The 13,811-nt window shown below is 44.0% G+C and overlaps 1 protein-coding gene across 2 annotated transcripts in view; it reads right to left on the bottom strand.

The window, feature by feature from the left end:
• Positions 1 to 13,811, bottom strand: part of GABRB1 (gamma-aminobutyric acid type A receptor subunit beta1) — a 115,368-nt gene that overhangs the window by 8,670 nt on the left and 92,887 nt on the right. Inside the window, exons 5-8 of one of the 2 annotated variants that reach the window (XM_077301889.1) lie at positions 9,594 to 9,676; positions 2,612 to 2,749; positions 2,351 to 2,503; positions 232 to 305 (exon numbers count right to left, since the gene is read on the bottom strand). In XM_077301889.1, coding sequence (XP_077158004.1) covers positions 232 to 305; positions 2,351 to 2,503; positions 2,612 to 2,749; positions 9,594 to 9,676 — 448 coding nt within the window. Of the gene's footprint in view, positions 1 to 231; positions 474 to 2,350; positions 2,504 to 2,611; positions 2,750 to 9,593; positions 9,677 to 13,811 lie in introns of both variants that reach the window. The other variant, XM_077301888.1, reaches the window with a different exon arrangement.

The raw sequence follows: 13,811 nt of genomic DNA, 5'->3' as shown, positions 1-13,811 counted from the left end.
TTGAGAAAATGGCTACTTTGGAGGGTGGACTCAATGGCATTATACCCCATCGAGTCCCTCCCCTCCCTAGATCCCACCTTCCTCAGGCTCCACCCCCAAAATCTCCAGCTACTTCTCATCCCTGACTGGGCAATCCTGGTGTTTCCTCATCTTTTGCTCCCTCAGCTCCTTCCAACTTGCCTCCCTGCCAATGAAATGAAAAAGAATACGAAAACTTGGTGAGTCAGTTACCTGTACTTTACTCACGTCCACCTTTCTCTTGTCACTCGTGGCCCTTTCAGCTGCCTTCTTCTGTTGCTGAGGGCCTTTCCCGAAGAACGTGTAGTTTACAAATGCGTATTCCAGCAAGGCAAGGAACACAAACACAAAACAGCCCATTAGGTAGATGTCAATTGCTTTCACGTACGGAATCTTTGGCAGGGTCTCCCTGAGATGAGTGCTGATGGTCGTCATCGTCAATACCGTGGTGATGCCTGGGATGCAAGAAAAGAGCCAGCATGAGGCAAGTCTGTACAGGACTTGTGCCAGTACAGGAGACAGTGCCAGTATACGTGGATTCTCTCAATGAATTTGAAATACAGGACTCTTTTGCATCTCTAAGCAGCCTTGTTACAAACTCTAATGTAGGGAGTGACCGTGGGGGACCAATGACATCTTACACAGAAGAGGAGCTGGTTTTTTGAGCCTCGCTTTTTGCTCCCCGGAGGAATCCCAAAGCGGCTTACAATCACTTGTCCTTCCTCGCCCCACAACAGACATCCTGTGTGGTAGGTGGGGCTGAGAGAGAGAGAACCGGGACTGGCCCAAGGTCACCCACTAGGTTTCACGTGGATGAGTGGGGAATCCAACCTGGTTCTCCAGATAAGAGGCTGCCACACTGCACCACTACACTGCACTGGCTCTTTAGTACAAGGTTGCTAAGTTCTGCATGGCCATGAACGGCTTCTTCAAACTCATTTTGCTTACCTACAAGCTGAACTCCTGGTGAGTGTTTATGGCTGATGCTTGTCACAAGCAGTTTTGCACTTTTGGGCCTCGGTAATGTCACAAGCCCATGCCAACTCAGGTCCTCTTTTTGTTGTTGCACTGCCCACTAGGGAAACCTACTTGCGACTGGCATGTATTCCTCAGAGCTGTGGTCATGACATTATGAGGACCTCTTTGTCAAGCAGAGATCATTCCCTCTTTGTTCTTGTGCAATTGGATGCATCCTTTAAAGAACCTCACAGAGGGGCATTGCCTTTTTTTTGTGCTTGTGGTGGTTCTTGTGAAATGAACCCTTGGTAGGGCTGCCCGTTCTGGGTTGGGAAACTTTGGCGATATAGCCAGGAGTGGGTGGGATTTTTTTTGGGGGGGGAGCCCCATTATGCTATGGAACCCACCCTCCAAAGCAGACATTTTCTCCAGAGGTACTGATCTCTTTAGTCTGGAGATAAGTAATAATTCCAGGGGTCATCCAGATCTCACCTGGGGACTGATATACCTAACCTTCAGCTTGGGACCCAGAATACTTGAAGGCCCATGTCCTCCTGTACTATTTAGCTCTCCAGTTAAGATCTGCCTCTCAAGATTGGCTCTCTGTGACCTACTTTCAGACCTAAGGCAGGAGGTGGCACTTGACCTTTGGAATACCCTCTGCCTTGTCTGGCACCTCTCTGCGTCGGGACGTCCTTCCTCCTCCCCAATTTATTTCCACCACCACCAGTGCTCTGTCAATCTCTGCCTCCCAAATGCTCCCACTGCTGGTGGAGCTGTCAACCCTAGATTTGGGGGGTGCATGGAACTGGGAGAGGAAAGGGTAGAACTTATTTCTTCTTGGATGGCTAAAGGTTTTTTCCTAACAGGGATAATACCATCCCTAAATAAGGAATGTCCCTTCTAGTGACAAATTCATGGTTTATCAATGACTAATAGCCATAATGACTAATAGCTAAATAGAAATATCTACAGTTAGAGTCCTGACCTGGATAGGCCAGGCAACCCTGATCTCATCAGAGCTTGGAAGCTAAGCCTGGGCTAGGATTTGGATGGAGTTCCTACAAGGAGTCATAATGTGGAACTAGGCAATGGCAGACCACCTCCAAATGTCTTTGCGTGCTTTTGATTTTAATGGTGGGGAGCAAAGAATAGGAGGCAATGGAGGTGAGCTCCCTGAAACATCTCAGTGGACACAGCTGGCATGAACTTTTACTTGTTCCAGAAACTTAATTCTTCGCTTGTTCTTATTTTACAACACACAAGCCAGTCATGAGACTTACTATAACCATCCCATGTCCTAAAACCAAGCACCACTTTGTTGTTTGGACCGCCCTGCACCTGAGTTGGCGGCATGGTCAAAGGAAAAGATTACCTAGTGCCACTCTAGCGGCAGATGCATCGTAGTTGATCCAGAAAGATACCCAGGAGAGAATTGTGATCAGCGTCGAAGGCATGTAGGTTTGCAAAATGAAGTAGCCGATATTTCGTTTGAGCCGAAAACTCAGCGACAACCGAGGGTAGGCCCCTGTTAAACACAAACGGAAATACACGATCTTGGGAATATTTTTTTCTTTCTTCTTTTTTTGTGTGTGCGACTGTTGCTGACATTTGTCTTGGGATGTTCAGTGCTTACCTGTTGCAAATTCTACTCTTTTTGAGATCATTTTGTAATCAATAATTGAGAATTGGGGGAGCTCAATTTTATTCACTCCCGTTACTGCTGTCTCCTCTCCGTTCCAGTAGAACTCGATATCCTCAGTTGTGTATCCATCTGTAACAGGAGGAAGAAAGTCACAGTTTGTTGACAACATTTTAAAAAACTATTTATTTTTATACCGTTTTTAAGCAATGCCAACGCCAAAGCCAATGCCCATAAAACCTGCTTTGGCTTACCATATGCTCAGGAGACATCTGGGGGTATAACACAGTTGCCAGCTCTGGGCTGGGAAATACCTGGAGACTTTGGTGGCAGAGCCAGAAGTGGGCAGGATTTGGGGGCAGGGAGGGACCCCAGTGGAGTATAAAGTTATTTAGTCCACCCTCCAAAACAGCCATTTCATCCACAGGAGAAATCTCTTTAGTCTGGAGATGAGTTATAATTCCAGGGGACCCTCAGGTCTCACCTGGGGACAGACATACCTAGTGTATACCTTCCAAATCAATACAGAAAACAGAAGTGAAGAAAAACCAATGCAGGTGTATGATGCTGCCTTGTCCCGTGTTAGACCATGGGTTCAACTAACTTGATGTAGTCTTCTGTGCCTGCTACCTGAGATCCTTCAACTGGACATGACAGGGACTGAACCTGTGGCCTTCTGCGACCAAAACGTAGCCACAGCCATAGGCAGCATCCCCTTGCACCCAGCCCAGTGCTCTTGTGTTGACTGTCTACAAGTCAAGTGCAATATTGAATGAACCTTATCTATTTCAGCTGGAAACTTTGAATTCTTGTACTACTTCTAATTATGACGGCAAGTAGATAGTTCCCTCAGAGCTCTCTCAGCCTCACCTACCTCACAGGGTGTCTGTTGTGAGGTGAGGATGGGAAGAAGACTATAAGCCACTTTGAGAGTCCTGAGGGTAGAGAAAAGGGGGGTATAATCCCCCAAGCTCTTCTTATGTCATCATTGCTGTCTTCCAGACAGACAGATACACACACACAAACACATACACACTTTCTTTTATGTTGAATGTTTATAAGAAAACAGAGCAAAGATTATTTTTAGCAGATATTTATCTAGCTATCTTTCAAAGGCAGCCTGAAAAGAATTTTTAAAATTAATTAATTTGGCCAGCCAGCTCAAGGTGACTAACAATAAATCTAAATTACAAAGTCAAAATTATTAGTGCAAACACACTATACTAAAACACAGCATAAAATCCCCCCCACCCTCCATACAATCTGCCCCTGCTCCCTACTTCCAGGTAGATGAAGATGTTACCAAATTGGGGGATATCGGAGGAGGGACCCAAGATATCCCCTGAGCATTGTCAATCAAGGCCAAATTAAGCAGCTATTGGAAACATAGTTCTAACGGACAAAGTTTTACAATTTCGAAACAGTATTGCAATTTCGACACAGGTGGATCTCATCTAGTCTTCTTGTTCACCTTCTTGCTCCATCAAGAAGTCATCCCCCCAGCAGGTACTCACCCCCCCAGCAGGTACTCATAAGAGAAGTTTGCAGTGTAAGCTTTTTCTTGAGCGGTGGTAAAAAATGCAACATCAGGCTTCTGCCAAAGAACATGCTGTGAAATGAGGATCCCGCCAGCAAAGCAGGAGGTGAAACAGCCCTTCCTCCGAACGGCTGCAGAGGGCAGTGAAAGCCTGCAGTTTGAGGCTCCACTTCCTATAAGAAGCGACTCTCGTTCCCCCCTCCTCCCTGCAGGCCCTGCTGGTTTCCGTATTCCTCCTCACACCTCTGTTTCACTCGTCCCACGTGAATGCGATATCACTGCAGCATAAACCTTTATTGTAAATCAACTGTAGAGATTTTTAAAAAGGGAACCAGGCTCTTGGGTAAAAGCAGCTGGGTGCTGGGGGGCAGCCATTAACAATTAGCCTAATTATAGAGGCCTATTTTAGGCTGGTTGACAGTCCTGATACAATATCATTCAAGTGATTGAGGAGGCGGCATGTTCAAGAGCCGGACTGAAGGGCTGCCCACATGTATCACATCAATGCAGGACGGTGGTGATGGACAGCCCCGTCAAACTACGGCTGATTTATGGTCACCCTGGAGGGATTTCAAAGCAAGAGACGGTCAAAAGTGGTTTGCCACCACCTGCCTCTGCATGGCGACCCTCCACTTCCTTGGTGGTCTCCCAGCCCAGTGCTAACCAGGGCCGACTCTACTTGGCTTCCGAGATTTCATGAGACTGGCCTAATACAAGTAACTTTTCAGCCTAATGTGAAGTCGTGAAAGCAAGTGATTCACCTGGGAGACTGAAAGGTTGCTGGTGCTGCCCTGGGAAAAGTGTGTCTCCCACATTTGTAGAAAGAGCTCCTCGTGGAACTCTTCTTGCATCTTCATGCAGATGAAATCACAATCTTTCATTAGGCAAGGTTGCCCGGTACCACCAACATCCTTGGGAGCCAGCAAAGTGTAATGGCTTAGGAGTGGCAGCTTCTAATCTGGCGAGCCGGGTTTGATTCCCCGCTCCTCCACCTGCAGCCAGCTGGGTGACCTTGGGCTTGCCACAGCACTGATGTTTCTGTTCTGACTGAGCAGTCCTGCCAGAGCTCCCTCAGCCTCACCCGCCTCACAGGTTGTCTATTGTGGGGAGAGGAGGGGAAGGAGATCTTAACCTGCTTTGAGACTCCTTCAGACAGTGAAGAGCAGGACAGCAAACCCAACTCTTCTTCTTTGGTTACAATCTGCAGGCAGAACTAAATTCATGACTACCCATTGAAAAGGAGCCTCTTGTGGCACAGAGTGGTAAGCGGGAGAAATGCTGTCTGAAGCTGTCTGTCCATGAGGTTGGGAGTTCGATCCCAGCAGCTGGCTCAAGGATGACTCAGCCTTCCATCCTTCCGAGGTCGGTAAAATGAGTACCCAGCTTGCTGGAGGGTAAAACGGTAATGACTGGGGAAGGGAATGGCAAACCACCCCATACTGCCAAGAAAACGCTAGAGGGTGTCACCCCAAGGGTCAGACATGACCCAGTGCTTGCACAGGGGATACCTTTACCTTTTTAACCCACTTAAAACCACAGCCTGGTGTTAACTTCCCTCTATAGACATGCTCATGCTCCAGTGTAATTATGCTGTGCATTGCATAACAGCAATCACCACCCATAATTACAAAGAATGGAAACGTTCAGTAGGACAACACTGTGAGAGGTAGGCAAGAATAAGATGCCTTGAATTACACACAGGGAGCTGAAATATCAGGCAAAGACTCTCTTTCCCAGGGAAGGAAGTGGCTTCAATTCCCAGCTAAGCTGAGTTCCTTGCAAGAATACATCCATGTGCCCAACTGCTGGGAAGGGGCAAGACTGATGACCCTTTGGCCTACCTGAATGGCTTTGAACTCCATTCAAAGTGTTTTTGGAAGTCTTTTTAGGAAGCAAGAGCAGGAACCCTAGCAGAAGTCCAGAACTGGTTAAAGAGGACAAGATGACAATCATGGGCAGTCCAATGGATTGGAGAGAAGTGTGCTAACCATGAGGGGTATCAGTCTCCAAACTCAGGTTGGGGTGAAAGGAAGCCCATCTGGTTGTGGCAAGGAGGGTTCGAATGTTAAAATACGTGAGATCTGCAATGCACATTTTCAAATTAGGACAATTTTCAAATTATTTCCTCCAGTATCCTGATTGGCTCAACAGGAGACTTTTTGCCTTTTTGATTATACTTCCTCCCTGTTGCCTCTAAAACAGCAGTTGATCAGAAAAATGACTGCAGACAACAGCTGGTAGACAGTTAGGTAACGTATGGCTCAAATTATTTTTCTCTGCACCCCCTCAAAATGTTATTTCTGGACATCTATGGCATCTGGAGAAAATAGCCTGAACTCCATGGCAAAAGACTTACCCCCTGATAATGGTCACCATATACAGTAATTTAATACTAAGTTCTGTGGCAGCTGTACTGTGTGAACCAGCCATCAGACAGGGCTGCTTTTAGTCTTTTATAAGTGAACTTTTATAAGTGAACTTTTATACTTGTGGCTCAAACTGCAGGAATCAGCAAACATGAACACAAGGGAGAACACCTTGTGCCAATTGAGCAAAAGAAGTGTAATGGATAGTAGATGCTTAATGCTTTAACCTGGTCTGAGAATCTTGAGTGACAGGGGGTTCAAATGGAGTCCTACAGCTGAACGTGCCAGTTATGAGTGATAGTTAAGAATGAGAGTTGAAAATGGAATGAGAACTGTGAGAGTTAAGCAGAGTGAGAGGATCAAGGAGGATCCTGAATTAGGAGAGTGTGATGATTAGCCCTTACCTGAGGGAAATAGCTCCTAGGAAATGGGGAGGGAGGTGACCTCTATTGAGTGGTTAAGAACTTGTATGAATCACAAATTTAAATAGTTTTGAGACAAATAAGTTTATCCTTGTGTATTTAAGCCGTGATGGCAAAATGATCTTTCTCACTTTCATTTCCCAAGCAGTCCAGCCAGCATTCTATAGGAACTGCTGGGATTCCAAATATCTTAAATGACAAAGTTAAGAAGAGAAAATATTAGGAATATTCCAAAGACATCATTATTCAATGAACTCCAAATAGTTTTAAATTCTGAATTGCACAGCTTTAAGAAAAAAACTTGTGTATTGGATGCTGGAACACGCAATTAGCACTGCCTGTGCCTCAAACAAGGACTATAAAGATCTGCTCAAACCAATCTCCTCTGTCACAACAATTGTTGCCTACATGAAGGTGCTCATATGAACATACCTGCTGGATTTTTGCTTTCTTTCAGGCACCAAACCTCGAAGAAAATCTACAGGACTATGTTTTTGCTATTGATTCATTTTTATGCTCCTTAAAACTGACCCCTGTTTTGTTCACACGCTATATTCAATTTAGGTTGTGTCTATTTCTGCAGAGAAGAGACAATACGGCAATAGACTATTTTCGTTATTGGTGGGAAACAGATGCCTTAATAAGAGATTTTCTATTCTTCTCACAACCAGATTTTGCAGTGTCATCCATTCCGGGCTCAAAACGAGACATTCAATGTTGTATAATTGCCAATCAGTATTCAGTAGCGGACATTCTATATTTGATAGTAACTGATAGTGTTCGGTAATGGCGTACAAAAAGATAGGAAGATGAAGCAATTCCAGGCACCCAATATACACATCCAGAATGCTCTAACAGGTCTTATTTACCAGGGCCATTCACTTTTGGGTGGCATTTGTACTTGGTAAATTGTTCTTATTATTCTCATGTTATTTGGATCAATATTGAAGAGATCTTTTGTTATTAGGAATGTGTTATTGGTTGCCATTTTTCATATTTGTCTTTTCCCCAATCACTATAAAAACCTTTGAAAAAGGAAAGGGGCAGATGCGATTGTGTTTACAACCAGGGATCTCAGCCTCCATTTGGGATCTGGAGATCCCGTGAAATTACAATTCACCTCCAGACTACAGAAATAAGTCCCCCTGGAGAAATTCAGAACATGTCTGCTTTGTAGGGTGGACTCTATGGCATTGGACCCCACTGAGGTTCCTGTCCTCCCCTGGCTGCAATCCCAAATCTCTAGGAGTTTCCCAACCTGGATCTGGGAATCTTACTGCCCCTCTATTCCTACCAGGGGTCTGGGACACACCCACACACACCGGGCAGCCCTATTTACAGCACACATGAATGAATATGCATGGACACCAATAGTCACTACATGGCTTCCCTGCAACATCTATCCTGACAGTTGTTTGAATTTCAGCTGTCCTATAAGTAGATCTAGACCTGCCTTGGTGGTTTTGGTTGGGCAGAAAGGCCAGGATCAAAATATTGTGAATAAACTACAATAACCTAACCAGGAGCTAACTGGTTTTTGGTTCTGTGCCTCATTGTCAGAACTGGAGGCTGAGGTAATTTCAGGGGAAATGTGGAGGTAATTTTCAGGCAGGGCTAGATGGTCCTGCACTTGGGAAAATAACTCCCATGGTTGATGAGGGTGTATTAGTAATTGAAGCCACTGCTTCCTTGGGATAGGGGATGTGTTGCGGCCATCTTGTTCTCTCTAGGTGGGAGGGCAGTGAGTAGTTGTATGGGATGGTGGTAAGTGGGACTGGGGAAAAGATTGGAAAATCCCACTCCACGCCCATACAATTTTATGTCCTGTTTGTTAATTAACATTATAGGACTCTCCATTGGCTACAGAGAGTTTAATTGAATAACCATTTGCCTTTTCCTCAGTTAAGTAATTAAAGTTAAATACTTTTGTGTCTTATTGGAGCCTCAAAATAGATGCTTTTCTGAGATACAGACGCAATTGAGAGCATTCATAAGGGAACACACTGAATGCACTGCTACAAGGACAAGGCTGTCGTTAATGTTCTTTTTATTTCCTCTAATGGGAACATGCCAGAGCCAAGACATCTTTTGAGGCAAAAACTCAAGTGTGCCTTTAATTCTTAGCCCCACCTATGAAAAACGGTCTTCACCAATTAGTGCAATTCCAAACTGAATTATACCCTTTCAGTTCCATTAACGTCAATGAGCGTAGAAGGCTGAAACTCAGCTTAGGACTGCAATGCAAACTGAATAAACAGATCAGAGAAATGCCACAACTTTAGACAGATGTGGCTCAACCCAGAAAACTGCATGGCATACTGGCTTGAGTATGCTGCAAGGCTTGTCCATAGGGTTGCAGCTCCAAGTTGGGAAAAACTGGATTGGGGGATGGAGCTGGTGGTGGGTGGAGTTTGAGAGGGGAGGGACATCAGCAAGGTTCAAAGCCATGGAGACCACCATCTAAAGCAGCCATTTTTTCCAGTGGGACTGACCTCTGTACTCGGACGATCAGATGGAATTCTGGGAGATCTTCAACCTTACTTGTCCTCCTGGAGCTTAACAACCTTACTTGTCCACCATAGATACTGTTCCATTGCATTGTTCACATAACTGATGTGAACTGTTGAATGAAGGATGGTGAGACAACTTACAGCTTTCAATTTCCAGTGTGCAGTTCTGTTCATCCAGAGGGTATCTGCGTAGATCCATCATGCATGCAGCTGTGGTGGTGATCCTGAGAGACAAACAAAGGAAAGGGAACAGCGAAATATGAAATTGTGGAATAGAAGAAGCAGAGCCGGGTTTTTGTATCCTGCTTTACACTGCCCAAAAGAACCTCAAAAAGGCTTGCGATCACCTTCCCTTCCGCTCCTCACAACAGACACTGTGAGGTAGGTGGGGCTGAGAGAGCTCTGAGAGAACTGTGACTGGCCCAAGATCACCAGCACACTGTCTGTGGAAGAGGAGTGGGAACTGAATTTGGTTCTCAAGAAAAGAGGCCGCTGTTCTTGATCATGTCACCACACTGGCTCCATTTGAAGTAGCACGTTCTCTTAAAGTGGGAAGCAGAACGCAGATCCCCTGGAGATATCAATCAGTGACTTGTAGAGGTCTAAGCCACCACAAGCAAGTGTCAGGAGAGGAACCATCTACATGTTCTAAATAAATGTTTTAAATCTATAAACTTTATGGTGCTTGCACCATTTATCACCAAACCCTGTAGTCCAAGTGGTTACTGCTGGACACAAAACCACTTGGCAGGGAATTTTTAAATAATATTATTATTTTATTTTTAAAAAAGAAAATAATAATATGAAAGGGATACAAAAAAGTGGGATTATTAAACTTTATAAAATGTATTTTTCTTGGATGTAAGGGACGGAAAATATTTCTCCCCAACATCCCCTTCCCTATAATTTTTTTTAACATTTTAAATAAAATACTATAGTATTCACTTCAACTATTCTAAATTTCAAATTGCCTAACTGATGTATTTTAAAACTGTATTATTAATTTCATCATTATTACATATTCTGTGTTACATATTTTGTCATTTCTGTCTACTAGCTATAGCTTTTAATTTACGTGTTTGGAGGAAAGTGCATTATGTATCTCACAATGAAAAATAAATGATACTTTTGCCCCAAATCTATTTTGTTATGCCTTTATATTCAAAACTTGTTCTCATTCTCCTTCTGCATTATAATACGTTTGTGCATGTTACAATACATTTACATAGTTTTTACATAGTTTCTCATTTTAAGTTTTTCTCCAGCTTATATAATAAATACTCCATCTCTACAGATTTTGGAATTGATCTGTTTCTCAAATAGGTTGTTAATTTTGCCATTACTGCACGATTTGCATGTTTATTTCCCCATTCTTCTACAGACAAACTGACATCTGATTTGTATTAGGCTGTGTAAATGATTCTAGCTGCTGTCACCATATATTCAACTATCTCAAAGAGTTTGTTAATTTGTTAGCCAATATTCCTAACAGCATATTCTTCATTTCCATATGGAATTTAAATTGTAATATATTCTGAATTTTCCCATGTATTTCCTTCCAATATCTGTTTGCTTTTTTACAAGTCCACTATCTATGGTAAAAAGCTTCTGTGTATACCTTGACGTATCCAACCCTTTCCTTTGCAGGGAATTTTAATAACTCAAACATTTCAGGGAACATTGAAGTTCCCTATCAGGAGTTCACCTCACATCCAATCAAGGGCCTTGAAGCAAGGTGATTTATTTTGGTGATCATCTTCATGTTGAAGCTCTCAGCACCCCTATTGAGAATTGGGAAATTACAAGCATGGTCCTAATTTCAAGGGTGAAAACATGGAGGGTATAGTCCTGGAGCCACAGTTCAGCGGTATCTCTTTACAAACAAATGGGAGGAGCCAGCTTCTTTCAGCTTCTCAACTTCTGGTGGAGGGCTAAGCCCACCACCACTGATGTTCCCTCACGGATGTTCTCCTTGGTAGCAGCAAAAAGCAGCCCTTGATTCTCTAGCCAGTGACCGAGGCCAGATCCTCCTTCATAGGAGGATGGAGATCTCTGTTTTGATATTTATTCAGAAAGACTTTGCTTTCTGAATAAACAAAACAAAATGAACAAAACAAAATGAACCTGAAAACAAAACACTCATACTATAGTCCAGGGATTCTCAACCAGGGGTCCGTGGGATCTCTGAAGGGGGTCTGCTGGAACTTGGAAGTCGTGTGGTCTTGGGGGATTCCAGGCTCTCCTCTCAGGTCTACTGTTCTTTCCAGCTGAAATGAGCCAGATCTGCCATAGTGGTAGTAAAGACCGGGGTAGGGAGCATCACTTCCAGGGCTCCTTGAGGTCTGAAAAATTATATCAGGGGCTCCTTCATGGTCAAAAGGTTGAAAAATGATGCTATATATAAAGAAGAAGGGCTGTTTTTTTTTGCACCCCACTTTTCACTACCCGAAAGACTCTCAAAGCAGCTTACAATTGTCTTCCCTTCCTCTCCTCATAACAAACATGCTGTGAAGCAGGTGGGGCTGAGAGCCCTGAGAGAACTGTGACTCCACCCAGCTGGCTACATGTGAAGGAGGAGGGGTGGGGAATTAAACCGGCTCTCCAGATCAGAGGCTGCTGCTCTTAAACACAACACCCAGCTGCCTCTTGTACTGGCTTTGCAGCATGGCTTCTTTCATTATAATTTTGTGTTGCTCTGAGTGAAGAAGATTTTAAAAATATGGAGATTTTAAAATCAACTAGGAGTTTGAGGTGTCCCTGGGCTGCAGCAGGAGAGGGCAGGTGAACATGCCTGGTCTGAACAGCCTACAGATGGTTGGATGTATGCCATTGGTTCCAAATAAGAGAAAATTTGGCTGAGATTTTGAAGCTGGGCTACAGAAAAGTGATGCTCTCATATATACAGGGCCATTTCGCACGGCTTCAAAATAGCACAATGGTTGCTAATTGGAAACGCTACTAATTTGCCATAACCCACGACGTCGTAGACAATCTGCAACAATCCTGAAACCGACCCGCAAAAAGCGCTTCGTTGTAGCGCTTTCAGGGGAATCCAGAAAAGTGGATTCACCCTCCGGATAGCGATACACTCCTGCAACCAATCTGCAACAATAGCGCTAAAGACCTGTGTGTTACCATTGTTGCGGGTTCTTCAAAGTCCCTCCTCCTGAGCCTGTCCTCCAAACTTCCGGCGAAGCGATCGCCATTTTTTTTTCTCCGAGCGAGCGGGGATAAACGCACCAGCGAGCCTCTTTCTGTTTAGAGGCTTCCCTGGCTTCAGTCCTTCACCTTTAGTCATTAAGCACAAACCACATAAAAGCCCGTTTGCTGAAATAAAGTCCCTTTATTTTTTACACATTAATTCAGCCGAAAATCGGGCCCGTGAGAGGGGGGGGGATTTTTTTTTTATCACTCGAGGCAGCGTGCCAACGATCATACAATCAAACGACAGCTCACATTAGGCAGCTGGATGGGTCTCTCCGTTGCAACGAATCTACCTAGATTCGTTGCTATGGGTCTGTTTTTTTTAAAAAAACCTTTCTTAAAGGGAAAGGGGCTGTTTGGGAGCATGCTAACGGCTGCCCATTTGCTGCTTGACGGCCAGGGGCGGGACGAGCTTGGCAATAGCGCTTCCTTTCTAGCGATTTCTGCCGAGACCGGAAGCCTGTGGGAAACGCTAAAAAACGCAACTGATTCCACTACAAAGGCAGGTATGCATAACGACAAATTCCACTATTTTAAATGGCGATTTTTCATTCCGCAAACAATTTGCAACAAAGATCCCCGTGCGAAAAGGCCCACAGAATTCCCCACCCATCTGGGAAAATACCAGGTACTTTTCTCAGCTTCATATAAGCTGGACTGCAGTGAATCTACTTGGTAGGAAGCCATGAATATTCTTCAGAAGGCAGAAAATATAAAGTCATATTGGGTTGTAATTTACATTAAACTATCCTATGGGGTTGTAGCCTATCAAAGAATCCCCAGCATTTTACAGCACTGAGTGATAAACGCAATAAAATAAAATTTATAACAGAAATCCTGACAGAGTTTAAGTATGGTCCTGCAAACAAGACGTTGCAATAAAAGTTGCTTATGAAATTTATTGCAAATAGTGGTTTCGTTTGACAGAACAACAAGGCTGTGAGGTTCTTAAAAAAAAAGACACACAAACTCAGAAATGGAGCTGGAAATAGCTAGTTTCTTTAGTAGTGCCAAGAGATAATGCCAGGGGAAAAAGGAAGATTGAGAAAGGCTTGGCCCTTCTTAATGTGGAACACAGAACAAGAAGATTGAGTACAGCCCTGCCATTCTTAATGGGGAACACTGTGCAGAAACACAACTGAGCAACGGTGGCAT

Source organism: Paroedura picta, chromosome 10, assembly GCF_049243985.1.
Source record: "Paroedura picta isolate Pp20150507F chromosome 10, Ppicta_v3.0, whole genome shotgun sequence".
In the NCBI taxonomy this organism is placed as follows: domain Eukaryota; kingdom Metazoa; phylum Chordata; class Lepidosauria; order Squamata; family Gekkonidae; genus Paroedura; species Paroedura picta.
This window is presented reverse-complemented; position numbering and strand designations above follow the sequence as displayed.